The 22,216-nt window shown below is 43.7% G+C and overlaps 9 protein-coding genes across 9 annotated transcripts; 5 read left to right on the top strand and 4 right to left on the bottom strand.

Annotated features, from left to right (window-relative positions):
* Positions 1 to 177: 177 nt before the first annotated feature.
* IL334_007217 (uncharacterized protein) lies at positions 178 to 4,778 on the top strand (the record flags this gene model as incomplete). Its single annotated transcript, XM_062938910.1, has 19 exons — positions 178 to 191; positions 253 to 550; positions 655 to 1,285; positions 1,389 to 2,041; positions 2,101 to 2,157; positions 2,234 to 2,348; positions 2,421 to 2,479; positions 2,549 to 2,624; positions 2,712 to 2,854; positions 2,925 to 2,975; positions 3,039 to 3,124; positions 3,191 to 3,323; positions 3,403 to 3,481; positions 3,550 to 3,701; positions 3,795 to 3,932; positions 3,998 to 4,075; positions 4,143 to 4,195; positions 4,251 to 4,339; positions 4,417 to 4,778. 19 exons carry the CDS (start codon positions 178 to 180, stop codon positions 4,776 to 4,778), a joined length of 3,267 nt encoding a protein of 1,088 aa, XP_062794961.1.
* A 913-nt stretch (positions 4,779 to 5,691) lies between these two features.
* On the top strand, positions 5,692 to 7,174 carry IL334_007216 (uncharacterized protein; the record flags this gene model as incomplete). The annotated part of the gene is made up of 3 exons (XM_062938909.1): positions 5,692 to 5,712; positions 5,895 to 5,991; positions 6,405 to 7,174. The coding sequence occupies 3 exons, from the start codon at positions 5,692 to 5,694 to the stop codon at positions 7,172 to 7,174; spliced, it is 888 nt and encodes a 295-aa protein (XP_062794960.1).
* Positions 7,175 to 7,320: 146 nt separating this feature from the next.
* IL334_007215 (uncharacterized protein) lies at positions 7,321 to 10,335 on the top strand (the record flags this gene model as incomplete). The annotated part of the gene is made up of 7 exons (XM_062938908.1): positions 7,321 to 8,590; positions 8,657 to 8,714; positions 8,785 to 8,887; positions 8,952 to 9,317; positions 9,386 to 9,463; positions 9,579 to 9,686; positions 9,757 to 10,335. The coding sequence occupies 7 exons, from the start codon at positions 7,321 to 7,323 to the stop codon at positions 10,333 to 10,335; spliced, it is 2,562 nt and encodes an 853-aa protein (XP_062794959.1).
* A 285-nt stretch (positions 10,336 to 10,620) lies between these two features.
* Positions 10,621 to 11,335, bottom strand: IL334_007214 (uncharacterized protein; the record flags this gene model as incomplete). Its single annotated transcript, XM_062938907.1, has 4 exons — positions 10,621 to 10,653; positions 10,742 to 10,815; positions 10,947 to 11,107; positions 11,280 to 11,335. 4 exons carry the CDS (start codon positions 11,333 to 11,335, stop codon positions 10,621 to 10,623), a joined length of 324 nt encoding a protein of 107 aa, XP_062794958.1.
* A 1,106-nt stretch (positions 11,336 to 12,441) lies between these two features.
* IL334_007213 (uncharacterized protein) lies at positions 12,442 to 15,082 on the top strand (the record flags this gene model as incomplete). The annotated part of the gene is made up of 5 exons (XM_062938906.1): positions 12,442 to 13,310; positions 13,407 to 13,761; positions 13,820 to 14,533; positions 14,594 to 14,683; positions 14,735 to 15,082. 5 exons carry the CDS (start codon positions 12,442 to 12,444, stop codon positions 15,080 to 15,082), a joined length of 2,376 nt encoding a protein of 791 aa, XP_062794957.1.
* A 1,194-nt stretch (positions 15,083 to 16,276) lies between these two features.
* Positions 16,277 to 17,086, bottom strand: IL334_007212 (uncharacterized protein; the record flags this gene model as incomplete). The annotated part of the gene is made up of 1 exon (XM_062938905.1): positions 16,277 to 17,086. The coding sequence occupies one exon, from the start codon at positions 17,084 to 17,086 to the stop codon at positions 16,277 to 16,279; it is 810 nt and encodes a 269-aa protein (XP_062794956.1).
* Positions 17,087 to 18,770: 1,684 nt separating this feature from the next.
* On the top strand, positions 18,771 to 19,268 carry IL334_007211 (uncharacterized protein; the record flags this gene model as incomplete). Its single annotated transcript, XM_062938904.1, has 1 exon — positions 18,771 to 19,268. One exon carries the CDS (start codon positions 18,771 to 18,773, stop codon positions 19,266 to 19,268), a length of 498 nt encoding a protein of 165 aa, XP_062794955.1.
* Positions 19,269 to 19,612: 344 nt separating this feature from the next.
* Positions 19,613 to 20,813, bottom strand: IL334_007210 (uncharacterized protein; the record flags this gene model as incomplete). Its single annotated transcript, XM_062938903.1, has 3 exons — positions 19,613 to 19,993; positions 20,062 to 20,234; positions 20,351 to 20,813. 3 exons carry the CDS (start codon positions 20,811 to 20,813, stop codon positions 19,613 to 19,615), a joined length of 1,017 nt encoding a protein of 338 aa, XP_062794954.1.
* A 350-nt stretch (positions 20,814 to 21,163) lies between these two features.
* IL334_007209 (uncharacterized protein) lies at positions 21,164 to 22,185 on the bottom strand (the record flags this gene model as incomplete). The annotated part of the gene is made up of 4 exons (XM_062938902.1): positions 21,164 to 21,250; positions 21,311 to 21,601; positions 21,674 to 22,099; positions 22,159 to 22,185. The coding sequence occupies 4 exons, from the start codon at positions 22,183 to 22,185 to the stop codon at positions 21,164 to 21,166; spliced, it is 831 nt and encodes a 276-aa protein (XP_062794953.1).
* Positions 22,186 to 22,216: the final 31 nt, after the last annotated feature.

The following is a 22,216-nucleotide window of genomic DNA, read 5'->3' as shown; positions in this document are numbered from 1 at the left end:
TCCCCTTTCTTACATCTCCTTAGGATACAAAGAAACGTTCATCTTCTCTTCCTTTGCTCGATCAGATATTCCCACTCCTCCAGATGTGCTCCAGCGAATGTATAAGAGTAGGCTTCTGAATGATATCCTTCTTGGATTCGTTGATGTGTATATAATCTAAAGGCTCAATCGATCACGATGAAGTTTGGAAGGTATGTCAAACAATCTACTTTTACCGACCAAGTAGCTGATAGTTCGTTTTGCATGAGAAAGATATTTAGCGGAGAATCAAACTCCTGAATGGAAAAGAGCTTACATCGATTATCGAATATGCAAGAAGAAGATCAAAGTTGTAGCCAAAAGACTTGGTCAATTGAAAGATATTCACGGTGGTCCCATACAGGGTCAAGGCGTAGAAGCAGAAGACGATGATGGTGATGACTCCTCAGGTGCAGATGATGATCATGGGCCGTCAGCGGTACCGAAAGATAAGAGTAAATCATCAGATAAAGGTTCTTTGAGAAGTAAAGTCGGTAGTATAGCTGCTACCCCACGATTGAACAGATGGACTGTGAGTGTCTTCACCGTTTCGTCAATGATACCACAGTGTATCCTCACCCTGCATGCACTTTCAGTACACAAAAAGCTGATGCGCTCTACCTGTACCTATTCCAGTCCCGAGCATCGGAAAGAAGTCAAAGAAGTCAACAATACGGAGCGACGGGAACTAGTCCAAGACCACCTCAATCACATTCCGATAGAAACGTACCGCCTCCTCTAGATTTAGGTGAACCTGGAGTTGATCAAGATGATACACCTCAGCTTAGTCGTAGTCCTGCTCCTACCCCTCAACAAGTCTTGGATCAAGATAAATCACAATCACACTTACAACCTCGATCACCGTCACAAGATGGTGAAAGATCGAATCGACCTAGAAAAGGAGTGGTCTTTAGTCCAAATCTGAAAGCAGACGCAATAGTGGAAACTACGATCGAGGAACAGTCTGAAACTGATCAATCGAGACAATCAAGTAGTGATGCCAACAGAGAAAACGACGATGACACTAGACCTTTGACTAGAGCAGGGCAAGAAGAGGCTGATGCTTTGAAAAATGATAAGAAAAACTCAAACTCAAAAGGAATATCAATTGGTAGAAGTCCTAGACTGTGGACTCCCAGGTTGAATTCAGGACAAGGTAGTTTTTCCGGAAATAGCCCAAAAACCGGTACTGGAAATGCCAGTATTCCTCAAACTGCAGAAACGTTCAAAGGCGGTAAAAGCCCTGGATTAGGTCCAAGAAGTCTGAGTAAGTTGGTATTAACGAAGTATCTCTGATTTGGATATACGGTCACCCAGTTATTTGTTAGTAATAAGAAAGCTGATACCTGTACGATTGAATGCAAAAATAGGATCGATGACTCTTCCATCCCCTGCACTTCCGATGAGATCTCCGGGACCACCTATCAAAACAGCAGATAATTTCGAAGAATTGTACAAACAATTAGAGCCGGATGAACAAGATTTCTTTGATTTCTTAGAACATGAATTGGATAAAGTGGAGAATTTCTATCTTGCTCGAGAAGGAGAAGCGATGAGACGTGCACATGATCTGAAAGATCAATTGAAAGAATTGGCTGAACATAGAAAGATATATCATGAATTATATCCTGCAGGTATACCTGAGTGGGAAGCGAAAGTTGGAAAACTATTACCTAATGCCGCTGCTCAAGTCACTGCTCCTGGAATCGCGAAATTGAGACATAGACTTGGATTCTCGAATTCCAATGAGGAATCGAATGGTCATGGAAACAACGATGATAGTGGGGATGTCAATAATCAGAAATCGTCAAATTTACAGGTGGAGGAAAATAGACAACCTGGACAAAGGTCAAATTCACCCTTGATGATGAACGAACATGAAAGAACTAGTTTAAGGGAAGCTATGAAAGCTGATAAAGATCATCAGACTTATAATCCTGAAAGATATCAGAAATATAAGAAAGAACTGAGAACGGCTGTATTGGAGTTCTACAGGCAATTGGAGCTGATTAAGAATTACCGAGTAAGCTTGAGATGCCTCTGTTTATGCGATATAAGGGCTTATCAAGTCCGTACGTGCAGATCATGAACCTGACTGGATTTCGAAAAGCTCTGAAGAAGTTTGAAAAGACGACTAAGGTGAGAGTCCGCCTTGACCTCCGTTTCTTACAAGTTACCCATATGGTCATCTGCTGACAACCAGTTACTGAAATAGATCACATGCCTCGAAATGTATACCGATGAGAAGATATCAAAAGCGACTTTCTCGCAATCAGAAGCCATTGATGGTCTGATCAAACAAATAGAAGATCTCTTCACATCACATTTCGGTGAGTTGTATAAAGTCTTTCAGAATTGGTAATATTCGTTACGCATATCATTGACGGATACTTGATCGACAGAACATGGAGACAGCAAGAAAGCTAGAGATCGATTGAGGCGTCAAATGGCTGAAAAGACGGTATGTACTATTGACGTATTACAATCAGAACGTGGAGTATAACTGAATCCACCACTGAACCCTGCTTAGCATTACGATAGCGTTTTCAGATCTGGCATAATGCTTGGTATAGGATTACCAGCAGCTGTTCTCGCCCTGGTGGAATGTAAGTATTCGTGGTTACAGGAAACCCCGTCCTCTTCGGGTCGAGTCTGCCTGAAGCTTCCGTACATAGGCTGATCCGCATTTTCAGCTGGCAAACCTCACGTTCGAGCGGAACTCCCAGCTTGGGGAGGTCTACTTCAAGTGTATGGTGGATTGTACCTCCCAGTGATGTTCGCAATGCTGTTTCAGTTGAATCTCAGCGCTTTCGTAGCTGCGAGAATCAATTATGAGGTAAGTCTCCTGATATCCCTTTTGGTCCAGGATCGATATCGCGACATTGCTGATGCAAAACTTTTGAAAGTTTGTCATGGAGCTTACGAGACCTACAATCGATTATCGATCCTTCTTAGAGGTGAGTCTGATCTTCTTTCAGATCGTACCAACTGCAGTAGCTGATATATTGTTCATACCTCAGATTCCCGCTTTTCTATTTTTAACTCTTTCATATTGCTTCTACTTTTCTTTCGCTCAGGTTGGAAGTTCGAACGTTGCCCCCACCACGTGAGTCCGATACAATTCCGCCTGACCATTGTGAAGTGGCAACTTATACGAGCTTGAGCATCTCAGGTGGCCAGCAGCATGGCTGGTCTTCGTAGCTGTATTCTTCCTGAACCCATTACCAATCTTGCGACGAGGAACTCGGTATTGGTTACTAAGAGTGTTGTTCAGAGTTTGTACACCGGGATACAGCAGAGTAGAGGTAAGTATCCGCTGTTTTAAGACGTGTATCGATTGGAAGCTGACTTTGTGATAATCTTGCATTGAATTTGGTCATTCAGTTCATAGCGTTCTTTCTGGCGGATGAGCTCAATTCACTTGCATATTCGATTCAAAATATCTTTTTCCTATCTTGCGGATGTTAGTATCGCCATGTCCCTTCCTTTCATTTGTTTGCAGCAACTGACAATACGACCTATCATTCGCAGACTCCAAGAACTGGCCTGGTGACGTCTTGACCGTTTGTCATTCGGCAAAGACTTGGCCATATGCTTTATTGGCTTGTTTACCAGCTGGATCACGTTTCGTTCAGTGTTTGAAACGTTATCATGATTCTAAACTGAACATACATTTGATTAATGTGAGTTTTGGACGATTTTATACCTCTTCCATCTGTACTCCAGATACAACCACCGTATGACTCGGGTAAGCTGACCTATAATCCTGAATATAGGCTGGAAAATACCTGAGTGTAATTTTGCAACAATGTTTGTTCATCTATTGGAGATCAAGAGGTAGTTTGTCAAACGATCGTTCTTTCATTGTATGGATCATCGTCGCTACAGCGAGTGCCGCTTACACTTGTACCTGGGTAAGTATATGTCCAGCTATTCTACTGCAAATCCTTATCAAGCTAACGCGACTCATCCGCTGTAGGATCTGGTAATCGACTGGAGTTTGTTCAGACCACAATCTGGCTTATTGCGAAAAGATTTAGGATATTCAATGAGATTTGTAAGCACGATTTCCGGATCATTTTACCAAGGGTGTACGAAACCTTATGCTTGCTTGGACTGAACAGGTATATTACATGGCTATGGTCTCGAATTTCCTGATCCGTTTCGTATTTCTCTGGTAAGTGTCGGCAATTGTTACAGTTACTCAAAACTAAACTGATTAAATGATTTAGGTACCTCCCTTTATCGACTCAAAACGTCAGATTACGATCGTTCATCTTTGCTTTGGCGGAAATGCTGCGGCGGTGGCAATGGAATTTCTGTGGGTGATGGATTTCGAATGAGTAATGATCGTAAAAGATGATATAGCTGACTTGTTCATCCCGCTTCACTTCACAGTCCGAGTCGAGACTGAACATCTAGGTAATGCAGATGCTTATCGAGTCACGCGAGAAATTCCGCTACCGTATCGAAGAATCAATAACGATTCAGATGAAGATCATGAAGCAGATGACTCTGCGACGGGTGAGAAATCGAAGATCAACAGTAAAAGGAGATTTACATTATCTATACAATTGGATAAGATAAGAAAGAAAATGGCTGATAAAAAGTTGGAAAGAGAACAACAAGGTTTAGAAGGAAGAGGACCTGATGCGTTAAACGCCGGACCGAGAGGTCATAAACCTCAAAGAGATTATGAAGCTAGAAGACCAGGTGATTTGAGTGGGAACGATACTCCATTAGGACCCAATGCTGTTTAGTCTCTTTGATAAGCAAAAGCCGTACATTATGGATAAAGGGATCGATATCGGAGTTTCAGGATTTATTGGGATTGGTGGATTGGTTGTGGATTAAGGATGCAGATCAGATGCAAGTCTGCAGAGGATTCTAGTGTTAAGCAATCACAGGATATCATAAAATATAATCACGTTCATACAACAATATATTCATGTCATCATTGTACCTATACACATACATGCATTCATTTAGTGGACGATCTGAGTAGCTGTCCCGCGAATGCATATGCTCTTGACTATATATACGACAGACTTGTCTTTCATATATAGGGCGATGCTATCATTACTTTATTTTCAATAAGGACAATGGAGAAAAGAGCAACACGCAAATGATGTATGCGCAAAACTCGGCCTAACGTCAAGGGAGATGACTTCTGATCATTAAATTCCTTTCATTCGCCAAATCCCTCTCTACACGTTGCAACAACCAGGAGACATTCTATCGAATTGACCCAGACGATACAGCACAGGATACATGATCGCAGAAAGCTAAACTGGTCACACCAACAGGAATGTCCATGCATATTCTAACACTCAACATAATCTTATTGATCAAGTGGAAACTTACCAAAAACAAAACAAACGATAGACGAATCTTACTGAACACACTTTATTGTTCTCCCTCATGACTGTGCTCAGACATAATTGAAGAATCAAACTAAAACATCGCACAGATACCCTAGTACCCGCTGTCCCGATCTGAGCGGTCTCCAAGGACGAACGAGGGCAAAGTTGGTTGATACCATCTACCGTTTCTCAAAAAAGAAAAAAGAGTATAACGCCCAAAGCGAAAGTGGAACACCCTCAAACACTACTTATAATACTAATATTGTATCTGACTTTTCCAATCGATAACCCCAGAACATATATCATTCAGATGGGAGTTTGTTATTCCACTGTAAGTCATCATGATCCCCATTTACCCTGTTGAAAACTATAGACACACACACACACATATACGATTTCCCTTTCCACTGAGAAAATCTGCCATCGTCATTCTTCCTCTGCTTCTTCCTTTTCCTTCGCCCTACATGATCACTCACTTCATGATCGTTTGCTGACCTTGAAAGTTAACGGTAGCACAATTCTGCAGATTGCTGTTGTGACGATCCGTGCTGTGGTCCAATTTGTGATTGTTGTTGTGATAGAAGAAGGTTCTATCCTTGGGGTCCAAGAGGTGAGTGAAACTTTTCTTCTGTCGTTCATTCATCGCTGGAGCGTGATTGTGGCGTGTTTGTTGTTCTTGCTCTTGAGTTTCATTCGGACAAGCGGCGTTTGCTTTGGCTTTTGGAGGTTGTTCCTTCTCTGTCTCGATACATTGAGTCATATGATGGATACGTTGTTTACGAGGGTCGAATTGTGTTTTTGAACTTTCCTGCCCAACTGCCTACTCCAGTCATTTGAAAGAGAGCATACTCCCTCCTCCCCCTCACTTCACATTTTCAGAGCATTACCATTCTCATCTCCTTCTTCTCTCAGAGACGACCCAACAAGTGAGATAGAGTAAGCCTTCCTCTACATATCTATGAGGTGTCACCGCTAAGTGATCCACCATTAGGGCTGATCATTTTATTTGATCGTTCGATATAGTAATTGGTCCACCACCTATCTTACCTATATATCCACCTGGTAATATCGGTATAGGTCCTGGACCGATCATAATTCAACCGACGCCTATACCACCCCCGATTATCCCTTACCCATCTACTAGATCATACTTCTCTCAAGTACCTGTCCACGTACCCATATCAAATCACAATACATCTTATCCACCGACTTCTCAAAAGGTTTACAGCTCGCCACCACAATTACCGAGATATCCTTCGAATCAGCAACGACCTCAACTCCATGATCAGCAGAGCTATTTAGGTCCACCTGCTGAATCCCCTGCTGCCGTTCGTCCAACTCACAGATCAAGCTCAAGACAGTCATACGAGCATCAGCACAGAGATAGAAGATACTCATTAGAAGAAAGAGTTACTGGATATTCACCTACTCCGCATCACAGACATCTTACCCCCGAACCATCAAGTCATAGGCCGTATCATTATAGATCAGCGAGTACATCTGATCGTCTCCCAGACCACCATCAAATAGTAGTATATCAAGAAGGAGAAGGATCATCGTCGGAAGAAAGGCAAAAATACTCAAGACCCATTCATAGAGGATCAGCAAGTACCTCTGCTCAACCTCACCACCACCATCAACAGCATCATCATCGACATCGTCAAAAGTCAAACGGTCAAGTATACCTTTCTCTTGGTGACAACGTACCCAATCCACCTAGAAGATCGTTCGATCATTCATCAAGAGAGCATCCAGATCGTCCACAACATCGCCCTTCATCAGTGCAACACTAATCCTAAGCGACATGATGATTCCTCAGGAGGATTTCAAGCCCACCGATACGGATAGACCGGGCTCGAAACACACACGATCATCAAGCAATGCATCAAACCGTCTCCTCACAAAAGGTCACGTTAGGACTCCTTCGACGGACCATCTAATGGTTCCAGATAGACTAGACACTTTGCCCCAACGTAAAAGAAAAGAATCACTCGATACTCTGCGCAACCATCCTATTTCACACACGTCTCATCCTCCCTCAAAGCCACACCCTGAACCATCAAATGTACTCCACATCACACCTTCGGGTCATATCAAGACTCCAAAACCGGTAAAAAGAGCTTCGTTGCCTATCGAATCAAGGGAAGATCGACATGAACGAATGCGAAAGATATCTTCGAGAGAAATCCTGTATCCCACACCTGAAGCTGCCAAGGAAGCTTTCAGGGTAGAACGTTATAACAATCCACCGGTGAGGAACCGACGACCGCCTACACCTCATACTTCGTCTAGAAAAGCATCCAGTATAAAGAGAGCAGACAGCGATCGATCCATTCGTTCTAGAGTATCGTTTGATTCCACTCGTTCAAGAAGATCGAATCGGTCTGGCAGATCTGGTAGAACAGGAAGTGACTCGGATGGAACTGTCGAAGATGGCTGGGAACCTTCTTTCGCCTCGACCAATGGCATCGGTCCTGCGGGTGAAGCCATTGAAGTCATCGGTCTAGGCAGAAAGAAGCCTAGACACAGAACTTTCAACTCTGGAATGCTGAAACCTGCTTTGAGAAGTACATCGAGAGTGAATTCGAGAGCAACTCTGAGAGATCAAGTACACAACGGAGAAAGGGTAGAAGAGAAACCGTTACCTAACAGGCCAATGTCTTCAATCGTTAATTCTATTACAAAGCTTACGGGCGGACAACCAACCAGAAAAATGCGAAAGAGGTCTTCTCATCAGCCGCTGCCAGCTTCCTCCTTCCCTGATGAAAACAATTTACTGGGAGCTTCTTCATCTGTACTTCCTAGAATAGCTAGTCGTAGTCAAGCCAACCAAAACAGGAATGGATTTCGCTCACTCTTTTCATCACTCTCTTTAGATCCCAAATCTCCAGCCCTAGACAGCAATTTAGTATCTCGCTCCTTAACAACAGCACCATCCAGAAGTTCGAGAAGACACGTCATCTCCCCTGCAGAAGATTTATCGACCTATCTTCGCTATGCAGAAGTGACCTCATGGGACAGATGGCCTGTACCCTCTGCGTCACACAAGAAAGGTCTAAGCCTGTGGGGGGGCAAGCGGACTTTGGGGTTCGAAGAAATGAGCTGGGAGTGGCATCGGAGACTTCAACTTGCAGAAGAAAGCAGAAATATGGGTAGAATGTTAGGCAGCTGGGAGATCGCCAGGAATTGGGAAACGGACATTATTAATTGTAAGTCTGCCCTGCAGATTGGCACCTTATGAAAGCGGATTGAGCTCACATTGTTGTGTATCATAGGGCACGAGGAAAACGTGCCTTTTCATCCTGTAGATGTTGCCAATCGATGGGGTAGTCAGTAAGTCGAACAGTCCATCTTTATTGAGTCTCCAAACGTCCAATCAGAGCCTGATTCCATGTCTTCATAGAATCTTCGCTTTGCCAGCAGAGGGATTTGATACCCTTGAGTTCTTTGACGAATCAATCAGCCAAGCTGAAGACTTTGGACTTCTTAGTTGGATTACAGGAACCGTAAGCTGATACATGTTCGACACCTTATTTTACGCACAGCTGATTCTCATACTTCCTGAACTAGCTCCTTCAAACTGCTGTTTCCACATCACACATGCTCCGTTACTCATCTCATTCCTTCACTTTCCACTTGATACCTTCTCCACGACCGCCTCATCTGCAAAACTCCGCCTCGTTCCCTCTTCATGACTCTTCTTCAACATTAAGGGCTAAACCTCATTTCCTTTGGGAAGGGTTCGGTACAATGGTACTCGTCAACAAAAGCAACGATATTGACAGGACGATGGTATTGGAAATCAGACCACCATCGGTTCTTGATTCAGGGGTGATCAAAGAATTCGCGAGGGGTAAAAATGGTGAATCCTGGTGGGGGTTTTACGGGGATACCTGCATCGGCGATATTGGTCAAGCCAATCTTCTCCAAGCCCAGGTAAGTTATCAAAGAGCTTCTTGAAGAAGCCTGATGAAACAATAACATGAGCTTACAGTAAGTTGCAGGTATATGATGATTGTATTCAAAATCAGGTGTACTTCTTTGCCGTGACTAATTTAAAATACTGGGTTTTCGGTCAATTCGTGAGTGACGGCCTCCCAAACTAGATGCCCCACAATGTTCCGTCGAATGGACCATGCAACATGCTGTCGGTGTGGGGTCGAGGATATGACAAAGGCTGATCAACGACCGTGTCAGAACTCCAACTACACTCAGTGTACCGTTAGCCCAGTCATCCATCGACAAGGAAGAGATCCATCATTGATGCAATGTCTCACGGCTTGGGTAGTGAGATCGGTGGATGAAGTGAGTTAAGTTGATCATCCAGCTAACCGGTGGAGAGTTTGTGTGCATTTCAGCTGAACTTTATCCATAGCGACCAAGGGCAACCGACCCTCATCCTGGCATAACCCCTCCACCTCATGAAGAGCGCGAGCGAGAACGTGAACACCGTCGCCATCGTCGTAGCTCCCAACCTAGACCTTCCGGCGTTCCATCTTATTCGGATAACGTTAGATCTCGTAGTTCCACGTCGAGGGCAACGACGTTACCACCTAGGCCCCATGGATACGATCATCCTTCCTCATATTCTCAACCTGGACCTCATACCGGCATATCCCCAACACCAGTATATCCAATGAATACATCAAATGTCAATCAATCTGTCTTCCAAGGGAATTCAATGATATTACCTCAAAATGGTTATTCAGATTACGGCTTACCACCTTACTCTGACATACCACCATCATCCATGTCTATCTCACCAATACCTTATCATCAATCAAATATGGTGACATACGCCCAACCTCAAATTCAAGCACAATGGAACAACGGAACTTCCAGAGCTTTCAGTCCGAACCCTACCCATACGCCAACACCTCATAATCAAATGCAATATAATTACGGTAATGATTGGTACGGAGGTGGTATGTTCCCATGGGGAGGAATAAGGTGATTCGGTGTCCTATTCGGAATCTCTACGTTCTTCAAATGAGTAGCAGGGACGATGTTGAGACTTTCCAATTCCCTCAAATTCCCGGAGCCGGACTCTTTAGTGAATGTCTCGAATCTATTTCTGTTACTATCAGTTTAATAGCGTATTTATGTCTGTATTTATTCTTATCTCAACCATCTTATTGTTCAAGTGTAGAAGTTATCACAGGTTCACTCATGGGTACAGTTTTCGATATTATTTGTACATGCAATGGATATATGAGCTGGGATGACTGGGGTATATTGCTTAGAAACCTTTTGGATTTTCACGTAGTGTTAACTGAAAATAAGATGAAAGTCGTCAGTTCAGTCTCAGCAAGCCTTTCTCATCAATATGCGAGCGGTATAGGGGTAGAAAGGTTGCTCACTCTTGTCCATTTGGGTACTTTATGTTGTGATTTCCTATATCCCTTATGGTGTTTTGAGAAAGTAGTATATTTATCTGAGGATTTCAACAAAGATTGTCAGTCGACTGATTTCGCCGTGATCGATCTTCATCCCGGTAGTGTATTGACGGAAAAATACACTCGTGATCGTGGATATATTGGAGCCGGGAAAAGAGAGATCACTCACCTCTAGCTTTCATCTCACCTTCCATAGGTAAAGCCAGAGCTCTTTCTAAACTTTTTGTCGTTATACCAGATTCAGCTACTGCTGAAATGACAGAATCGACTTGCTTTAACCTCTTACGTTGATTGGCTTTTCGAGTAGGTGATAATCTCCATGGTGTCTTCCTATCATCCATTTATCGAAAAAAGGGGAAAAGAATAGATGAAATTAGCTTGAGTCAATATGGAGTATAGTTGGACAAACGTCATACAGAATCAGAGGTGAATCGAAAATCGTAAGAAAGAGAAGATGGGAGAGGGAAAGTTGGGAATTTTCTTTTTGTTTTTGTTTACTTACCATAGTAATCCACCTGATAATATTGACGAAGGCCGGAATGCTCCAAATGCGAACATTGTTCTCTCACTCTCTGCTGTCCTTTTTCGTTGCTTCGTTCCTTGTATTAGTGTGTAAATGAAGTTGAATCACATGACAGTTACATCGCAAAATAGGATAGAAGTCGGTTTGAAAGTTCAATGAATGTCTCGATGGAAAATGACGGAAGTATTTTCACAACCAAAGACGGACATGACGTTGATCTCCGGAGTACCATTTAAACAGCAGAGATCCGAATGAGACAGGATAGGAAATTGGATGAAACACAACGATACTTATAAAAAAACCTCTCAGCACCGAATCGAAATGATCATTACTTTCACTCTATGGCAGGGGCAAGAATCGGGAGGAGAGAAGTGAAGCAACTGCAAATGAACAGTCGGAACACTGACAGACTAATTGCGTTATCACATGAAGTGAGATTTGCTCATACTGCGACGTGATCGGTCTATTCAGTTGCATTGGTCTCATTCCTGGAATGAAGAAGCTACACTTTATATGTCAAGGTTTTTTTATCAATGGTCTCGATGACTGCATTTTGGATCGATTGAGGATATACTCTCACTCTCTGATACGGAAAGATATGGCGATTCAATCGAGTTACTAGGTATTTATTGTCTTCCAAAGCCAAAATACTATAGCGGCGGAAGTAAGCATGTGGTCAGTTACATACAAGTGGGTATACTGATAAGCATCAATTTACAGTGATATGGGAAAAGGATGACGAAACACAATTCAAGGATGCAATAAACTTTAATCCGTTTATTGGAGAAACACCACAATCACCCCTTTGGATTTCGACATACCATTCGGTATATAAACCACAATCATCACATCTGAATCTTTCTATTTCTCTTCTCTTCTTTCATTCTTTCATTCTTTCATTCTTTACTCGTTCTTTCCTCACTCTGATTACTTACAAGTACTCTTCACTCTGTACTGTCCCGCTTTCCACTCCCAACTGAGCATTTACTGCGTATTCTACTCTTTCTAACATAACTTTCTTTCACCTCATGTCATTGTTCTCATGGCTTCACAAAGTTTAATCACCACTATCCCTTTTCTTGTAACGCATAAAGCCTTTTCTATTTTGTACGTCTTGTACATCAAATTCCCTTTAAAGATCATGAGTGCCGTTGTAGATTCCATTTCTGAGGTAGTCACTTCTTCTTCTCCTGCTCCCATCTCAACCCAAAATGTGGGAGAAGGTGAAGCTGACGTCAGCTCGATCCAACCTATCACTATAGGCAGTGGCGACAAGACCAATTTGATTCCTTCTCCTTCGACTACCCTGGGCGATACTTCTGGCTCAACATCTGCTTTAACTCGAATCATCACTCCATCGTACGATCAGTCAACCTCAGGACACAATCGAAGAGTATCCATCTCCACAGCTATGCCTTTGGTTACTACTTTCACTCCCGAGCGAAACAATCACTTATACCACTATGAGGAAGACGGGGAACCTCAACCATCTGATTCGGAACCCTCAGATATCGACCATTCAGCTGAACCTCTTCTCAGCCCATATCAACCTGTCAATGCCGATATCTCGATCGAGAGTAAAGCTACTTCGGGCTCAGATATGATCTCTACTCTCTCTACTGAACCACCTGATCTTTCTTTTGGTCCTCAATCTGTCCCATTTCCCCTTCGAAGACGAGGTATCCTCATCGACGCACATAGCACACCTAGTCGACCCTCCTCTCAGTCATTCACCCCTAAATTCAGAACTGCCGCTACTCCACCTGTTGTTATACGACCTGCCTCAACGGTCACCGAAAAACCTGCTCCTTCTGTATCACCGATTCAAGCTGTCACTCATACTCCATTAGTAGTCGCTAGCTTTGACAATGTCGACATCGAACGCTTCTCCTCTTGGAGGCGAGAACAAATCAAACTTGCTCGAACAGCCAAATTGATGGCTGGTACCACCCCAAGACCCATTCCAACTTTACATGGACCCTTGTCCCTTCCATACGCTAGAAACCCAAGGTATGTCATCTTGACTTGATTATCCGTTACAGTTTCCTGTTCTTCCCAATCGTCCTTCACTGCTTGTCCATGCTGACTTGACCTTGTGCAACCTAGCGGAGTCGATGCCACCGTCCCTGACGAGTCAGCTTACCTTTCTCACGTCTTCGGACTTCGAGCTGCTCCAGGTACCACAATGACGGACAACATGGTCACAGCCACCCGCGTTGTCTCTTCCGGCACTCACAGCAGTGGCACTACTGGCAGCCGTTCAGTCTCTGGATCCAGTGGTACCGGTAACGCCAGTCAGAATCGAAGTATTCTTACTGATGGAAGCAGTTATTCTTCTACTGGAGGCACTCACTACTCTAGACCTTACGTCATGAGAGATCCGAATCAGAATATCGGCATTAAGATCAAAGGTATACCTCCCAGAGAAAGTCCGTCGTTAGCTATCACTAAGGAAAACAAAGTGTGTATCATTCCATCCCTTGAGATGAGCATCACGCTAAAGCTTTTTCTTCTAGCAGCCAGGAAACATCGAAATCAACCAAAAAAACAAATTCAGTAGCGATTCCAACAATGTCAACTCAGACGAAAATAAAGAAAATGTTGATCCATCTCCTGGCATCCGCCCACGAAGAGCCTCCGAGACATCTCTTCTCGAACCTAATCTTGGTGACACAGTCCTTGGTCCTTCTAAGTCATTCGTGAATCTCCGAGACATGGCCGGTCTGTCTCCTATACCTGGTTCCCCCGCTGATAATGCAGCGGCTGATCCTTTCGGCATTCTCTATAATCAAGCTCTCACATCAGCTACAGGTGGTTTCCTTCCTGACCAGCTAGAGATCAGTTCTGGTGCTGCCCACCCAGTTCGTAATCTTCCCACCAATATAACATTCCTTTACAACCCAACGACCATGGCATACGAAGCCTCTACCATACAGCCTCGCAAAAGCTCGTACGATGACCTGCACGTCAACACACCTATAGGTGTCGTGACTCCGCAGATCCTAAAAGAAGTTCATGGCACCTCTAATCATCCTAGTAAGGCCGATTCGAGCGAGAATTGGAGAAAAAAAGGCGATTGTGCTTCTTCTCCCGTCAAGTCAAGGACGGAAAGTGATCTCGGCACTTCAGCTCCGCCGCATCAAACCAATTACACGTCATCTAACATCGATGTTCGAGACACTTTCATGACTATTGACAGCTTATTTGAAAAATTCACTCATACGTCTGATCAGGTAGGTCATTAAATGTGGTATTTGACCAGATGGCTGACAGCGGTGCTCTACTATCTCAAGGTGGAGACAGCTGGAGACAAACCCCCTTCAACAGTGCCGTTTAATCCACCGTCTATGATAGCCGAGTCAGTAAAATTGACGAACTCAAAGGTAAGTGAAATCTGAAAAGGAAAAATAATAACCTGACAGTATTTTCTTCAGCCTTCTAAGAGCATCCCAGTATCTCCTCGTAAGACATCGGTCAACGTCCTTGGTGAGACCACCAGGAAGCTCAACGTCAATGCTGCGCCTTACTCGCCTTCCAAGTCAGACAGAGGTAGTACCTCCAATAAACACCGGCCGTCGTCACCTGTCGGTAGCAAAACTGCCGCTACACCAGCTCCCATCAAGATGAAGACTTCTTCGGCGAAAGGTACCCCTGGAGCGGGTAAGCTGCTGAAAAGGGCCTCATTGACCTCTGAAGGAGAAGAGGAGAATTCTTTCGCTTCTCCATCGGTCCCAGTGGCGATCAGTAAAGCTAAAAGCAGAGGGAGAAGTGGAAAGAGGTGATTCCCTTCAAGTAGCTTTGTATATAGAGTTTCAGTTTGTATTTTTCTGTTCCAATCAACCTCTTCCAATTCTTCCGTTCTTCCACTCTTCCCGTTTCTATTGTTCTTCTCGCCAGATCGGTCATTTTATTCCCAACGGTTTAGTATAATCCCAAAATCCAAAAACAGGGGTAATCAGCTTAGTATAATAACCACAAAAAGCACATTGTAGAATTAGTCGGATGAGAGGTTCTCTTTTTCATACACTTTGTCATTGTCGTAACGAAACTCAATTTCGCATTGAATCCAGAAATTATACCATGCATTTGTCATTTGTCCAGAATTACTTCTATATTTACAAAACATGTCGAATTATCTCCTCTAAGCATAACTCCCCATTCGTGATATGGTCTGGATAGAGAGGAATATAATGAGGCTTGAATAAATGGGTATTTATCTACGTTCAATTTGGGCTTACTTTTTGACCCCCTTGATCGTGAGGAAGCGATACGAGGGGGCTTCGAAAGAGCCGATGACGGGGTGGATAGGATGCATGTTGTCTGATGAGGTATACACGACGGATTAGTGGATGCATGATACACCATTATCGTTAGTAGTCACATAGGCGTCACAGATATCATTGGACAGTGTTTCGGGATAGGTAGACCTAGAGATAAAGATCATGGCAATCTATAGAAATGCATGCCATGTACAATCTGCTTGTTTAACATCAGCATCCACTTCCTTATCCACATCAGGTTCACTCACGTATATATATAACCATATGATCCCCCCCGCTCATTTGACATTTGTCTCCTAGATTATACCCTTAGTTCGTGAATAGTGAAACTTTGAGAGAAATGATTGACATAGGCTAGATACTTTTATTGCGTATACGTATTTTGTTGGCTTTCTTTTTGACCCCCGTAATTCGTGGAAGATGAAAAAGGGGGCTTCGAAAGAGCCTTCAGAGGGGAAAATGCGAGAAGCGTAAGAGGAAGAGGAGAAGGGGGTGTCAGATGAGACATACAGGGTGAATCATTTTGGGAATATCAGTAAGCGATCAGGAATAGGCATCAACAGTGCACACTAGACGTAGCAGGACCGACGCTGGCATCGCGATGCATAACATCGAGATGTTCACTATGAATCTGTCATTATCGTCAGCTATTTTCATCACATCTAAAGGACAGAGTCTGGAACTTACTCTGGTAATCTACAATCTCCTTGGTTTAGGGGCTCTTGTACCTCCAATCTTAATTTTAGTTCTATCTTCAACTCTTGTGATTAAACTTCTTAATTCTTGACCTTCTGGACCTGCCAAAGCACTACTGATAGCTTCTCTTCCCATACCGAACATACCGTTAAAAGCGACTCTTATATTAACTTTATTGGATGGGCTTAACGATCTATTCCATTCTAAGATCTTTTCGAACATTTTGGTTGCTGCTTGAGTAGCAGCTTCATAACTTGATCGTTGTGAGTTTTTGAATATCTTGTCAGAACCTCCTGATACAGTTGAAAAAACAGGTCCCATCCCATCTGTTAACGATAAGACAACATTATTACGTGTCGATTTGATATGTAATGTATGTGTCGGATTATTTTGTCTGTCTCCACCAAGTCGGTCTGTCTCTACCATGAATCGAGGACCAGGCGCATTCTTGCCCTTCCGGGACTTGGGTGCGGGAGTAGGCGTGGAGAATTGGGGTGTGTGTAATTTGGGCGTGGGGACAGTTTTAGGTGATGGGGTAGGTTGAGGCGTAAGTTTTGAAGAAGAAGATGGTTTGGAAGTAGAAGGAGTTTCATGTGATTCAGTTGAGAGTTCAGGTTCTACTGAGCTGATTGAACTAAGTTCTTGTTCGATCAAGATGGTGGGTTTGGCAGGTGAGGGGTTAAATAAAGGTCGAGTAAAATCCAATCCATGTCGAGAGGAAGATGCGAATCCTGCGGTAGCAATGAAAGCAGGTCGAGCGAGACGACAGACGCCGTTGATGGCGGAGGATGATCGTATGATAGAAGCCATGATGTGAAGTGAGTGTACAAGAGTCGTCGGTCGTTGATGAGATCTCGTTTCAATCGTTGATCAAAGATATATATATATACATGAAAAACCAAGTAACTCTTTGGAAAGTGAAAAGGTGTTCCTACTAGCTCGGACTTTTTTCGTGACTTCGGAAACTCACGTGACTGACGAATGTGGCACTTTTCAGTCAGTGGGAAATATAGTCAAAGGATTGTAGCTTATGAGGCAGAGAGAGGGTGTTAGCATGATGAATACTTTCAAAGATGAACATGAGAGGTTCTAAGAAGCGAGAACCTTCGACAAACAGTGAGGAAGGCCTTTCATTCGCTCCATTGAACAACTCGTCCAGTTACATCGGCTTTGCAGTGTGTATGAGGATAGTGCGATGGTCGTCAGAAATCTATGAAAGGATTCTATCATATTGTATTCTCAGCCTGTGTTGGGCTTCCGGATATAAGTAGTAACGACACAATTTCAGTCTCTTTCAGCTATGCTCTGTCTTGTACGACTCTCCACACTTCTCGATTGATTTACAAATTCGTACAGTATTGATCTACGTTCCATATCGTAAGAGTTTCCCTGCTGGATCGACTACTGTATCGTTGTCCTGACACCGTTTGGGAACAGCGAATCATGTCATCAAACTGCAATTCCGGAGATGTACAATCATCCGCTGGAACCTCACAAGCTACTAGCAACACTGCACCCACCATGGGGTATTCCACTGACACAGACAGTCGCAACCAAATGGTATACCAGCCGACTTCCAACAACGGTTCGGGTACTGAGACAGGCACAAGTCTCTTGACCCAGAGCCTGGAGAGTGCCAGAGATGGATGCGTCTCGGCTGTCGAAAGGATATTCAATAAAGATTCTACTGCCTTGGGATATGTTGTTCTTGGAGCACTTGGATGTGCAGCTCAATGCTCTTTGTGTGGCCCTATGCCCTGTATTTGCCATTGATTGAGTTTTCATAAGTAACTTTTTCCTTCATTGTGATCCACTTTGTGAGTGTCGTATGCATATCTGCAGGTGAAGCTGTGTAACACAACAGCTACTCAAGCCGCATATTAACCCCCCGGGAAAAGTTCTTCTGTGCCACTTAGATGATCACATAATGCTAGGCGACTGAGCAGGTACAAGTTCCAGATCCGACATTCCTCGCTTGACAATCTGCATGTCAGGAAGGCGCCGCAGATTACGGATGAGCATCTCTGTCATCTCGGGATTACCGGGCCCTAACAACATCACTATTATGACTCGACGCAATTGAAACACGAATACTACATAAAGGAATTATTCGCAATTTTCAAGTGACTGCTATCAGTGACTGTGACCATCCGTTCATTGCAATGGATAATGATGAGATGCTTACCAACATCTGCACCGCATGTCATCAAGTCTTTCCTTACCCTTTCAGAGAAGCGTATACGAGATGTTTTGAAACCTTGCAAGCTTCACACCGCGTTTATTCACAACCTTTCAGCAGAAGTACCCTTCAATGAGGAGAACCAGATTCGATGATACTGTCATATGGCTTTTCTTTCAAGGTATAAAAAGGGCTTGGATCCTCATACCACATGAAATAACTCATCGATTTCAACCCGACTATTATCGCCTCATCAAACAAACTTCCGAATTGAAGACCGTCCCTCTTGTCTGAACATCAATACTTCTATTCGAAATGAGCTCAACCGTCTCGCAAGGTGTACTCTCCACAATTGACCCCGGCTTCAACGGCAGATTCCGAGCTCACATGAGCACTCTTGGACAAAAGATATCATTTCAGAATGAGGAGAGTAAACAACAAACTGAAGCAGCGCTTAAAGCTTTCATCGAAGGAGAATACAGAACTTGGCCTGAGGAGAAGAAGGAAAGATTTATCGCAGAAATGGCAGAACGTAATCGGCTTTCAGAGGTGTCCGACACGACTAACGCATCCGACAACGGCACTTCTGCTGAGAATGCGACCGGTGCTTCGAAGGACATGTCGCTGCCTGAAAATCAAGTTTACGTACGATATGACGAAGAGGGTTTAGAGTATTGGCCGACCAGGGCGTTGAATGAGATGGCCTGGCAGGTTGAAGAGCATACAGGCAGGACAGCTTCTGTTGCCGCTGCTATCACAGCGGCTGCAATCTTCACGGCTGTCTCAAGGGACCTGGCCAGCCAGGAACCTTGATCCGCCACCCCGCATACTTCGGCCATATCAAAGATAAGTTTATAGTAAGAAGAGTTCAGCGTGATAGATTGTACTTGAGCAGAAGTACATGCAAGCTGTATACAGGTGGCGTCGTTCGGTATCCCTGAAGCAAATGCCAGCATTCTCGTGGTGGAATGTAATAGAGTGTGAAGTACCGCATCGACAAATCTACGCCACTGTGGTCCGGTTAACCTGTCTGTCGGATCTATTTCAGAGTTGGCTGATCTCTCTGTTGTGAATGGTCGTCAATGATAATGCATCTCATACAGCAAGAGGATGAATGGCATCGAGATATAATCGTTCTCGTTGCTCCGAGACGCTCCTTAATCCTTCTTCTCAACTTTTCTACTCTCAGTGATTTTGATATCGTTATCGAATTCTTCAGCCTCTTTGCCACCTCCGAATCCTTCATCCCTACTCTCAACTTCTTCTTTACTGACTTCCTCTTCCTCTACGAATGATTCTTCTGATGGGTCTGCTTCCGAGGAGGATTGGGCTGTTTTCAAAGATCTCGATTGTAAGACATGATATGGTATTTCTGATTCTCCTCTTATCGCTGCGGTGGCTCCTGCTGGGTCTGTCGTGGGAGATGCTGACCATGGTACATGAACTGGTTCAACATTGAATCTTGGTCCAGCAGCTGCTATTAATCCTAATCTTCTTTCATTCAACACATACTTGATTCGTGCCATCGTTTTTCGGCACTGCGCGAGTCGTGAGAAGTCAGCTAAAAGAATACAGGCCATGAGGTTGAATGACTGATGAAACTCACTCGGAATGCTCGCCTGGTTACTAATTCACCATCTACTCTTTGACCAATGTTCATCCTTCTTCTCTCCTCCTTCTGTGTAGCAAGTACATTCCTCTCCCTAATAAGCACATACCACAGTGTATGGAGATCTTGGAAAGATTTTTGTCGGAGTTCGGCTGCTGTCCACGATCGACCTGTTGAGCAAATAGGATACGTCAGTTCAGTCAATATAGGCGACAGGTCAGACGGAACCAGCACATCAACCCCAAAGGCACGATCACATTAATCGAACAGCGACTGAAACACTCACCACTATGTAGATTACTATCCTCTCTGACCAAGGTTTCCAAACTACCCATATCGGCCGGAAGGGTAGCGACCGTATCTGATACTCTAGCTCTTGCAGGAGTTGGTATATGGAAGAATTGCCATAATGGGTGTTTATCCTTTTTGTTCGATTCTAAATTATCGAAATATTCTTTCGGTGGAGGGTAACTTTGAGGTTCGGGATCACCATTTGGTAAAGCGACAGGAATTGTTCTAGCTGGTCTTCTTGGAATTATTTTTCCTTTAGACGTATGTGTCGGTCTGGATGATTCTACGAAAGGCGTGGTATCGATTATTTCTGGTTGAGGTATAGGTGGTCGAATTGATGTTACAGAAGGTGGAATATGGCCATGGATTGAAGGTGAAATCGTTGCTGATTGATCAATTTGTCTTCCTTCGCTGTGTAAGAAACGCAGTGTGCGCGATAGTCGAGGTAATCGAGACATGTTGAGCATATCAGGGTAATGCTGAACGTGTTGGATGTTATGGATGTTAACGTCTAATATCGCTTTCCAATCAAGATTAAAAAGTTGGATGATATGGATATGCAGCAATGGACATGGAGGTCAATTGGTGCAAATGAAATTCTCGGATAAATTCCAGAAAATTGATCATCGGGGATATTCGTGGCACCCTCGGTATACACGATGATGACAATATAGAAGGCTCATTTTCGTCACCATAATATATGCATGCAATGTATACAATGATCTTATACGAAATACCTAGTAGCTCATGACTGTTCGCATACCGGTTCCAAGAAACTTTATTGGGGAGGAGAGATGTCATGAATGCCTCAGCTGATGTCGTCGGCCGCATAAAGTTCCCACTCGTCCCTGACTCCTTTACCCATTCCTTGTATAGTCCGTTCACCTTCTGCTGACTGAGTATATGCATCATGATCAGCTAACATGGATTAGAACATGCGCCAGAGCTGACTCACGAACCATATTCTCCTTATTCTACAATTCGCATAAATTCTTACATAGGATACACTACCGAAGGAACCATTTGGCAATTCTGCCACTTTCCTTCGTTTCCTTGATGCTTCATCTTCTTCGTCATCTGATGCATGACGCTGTGGTCTAGGCAATGAGTGGAATAGTTGGATAAGCGGCGCGAGATGAATCGGGATGGTCATCCATGGTGTGAGAGTCGAGGAAGTCTGTAGAGGGAGCTGGAGAGGTAGATGTATCATGGGTGGGGATCGATACGGATGAACGGTTGGATTTTTCTAAGTTCCATCATCTCACGGTCAGCTTGGATCCCAACTGATTCGACCACTGGATGGGAGAAATAAACTTACTTTGAAACTAGAAAATCTAATTACTCCCTCTTTACCCCTATTATCCACTAATCCAATCTCATAAGACATTCCCCTCTTTCCCAATCGTTTCACCTGTAGCCCCATCCACGGCATTTCTACACCTAGTGGGAGATATCCTTCATCTTTGCTTTTACCTTTATTGAGGCTTTTCTTATACTCAGTCACTGAACATCCAGCTTGAATATATGTATTTTTAGGGTTCGGCGATTGAATGTGTATGACTTCATGTGATATACAGCCCTTTGGTCTGTCATGCGGTACAAGTTTCGAGGACGTTGAGGCTTGGTATGATGAGGTATCCTGTAGTGTGGATATACTCGAGTCTGGACAGGAGTCAATCGTCGGTCTAAAAAGAGGTGAAATTGAGGGGGATGATGTTGATGAAAGGAGTGTGAGCAGTGGTGGCTATAATTCATGATCAATCAGCTGGAATGCATAATCGGTCGATACGTTTCTCAACCCACCTGAATACAGCCTGAGAGTAAACTCATGATGGTGAGCGTGTTGCTATATCCGGTGAGA

The sequence above is a fragment of the Kwoniella shivajii genome, chromosome 10 (genome assembly GCF_035658355.1).
Source record: "Kwoniella shivajii chromosome 10, complete sequence".
NCBI lineage: Eukaryota > Fungi > Basidiomycota > Tremellomycetes > Tremellales > Cryptococcaceae > Kwoniella > Kwoniella shivajii.
This window is presented reverse-complemented; position numbering and strand designations above follow the sequence as displayed.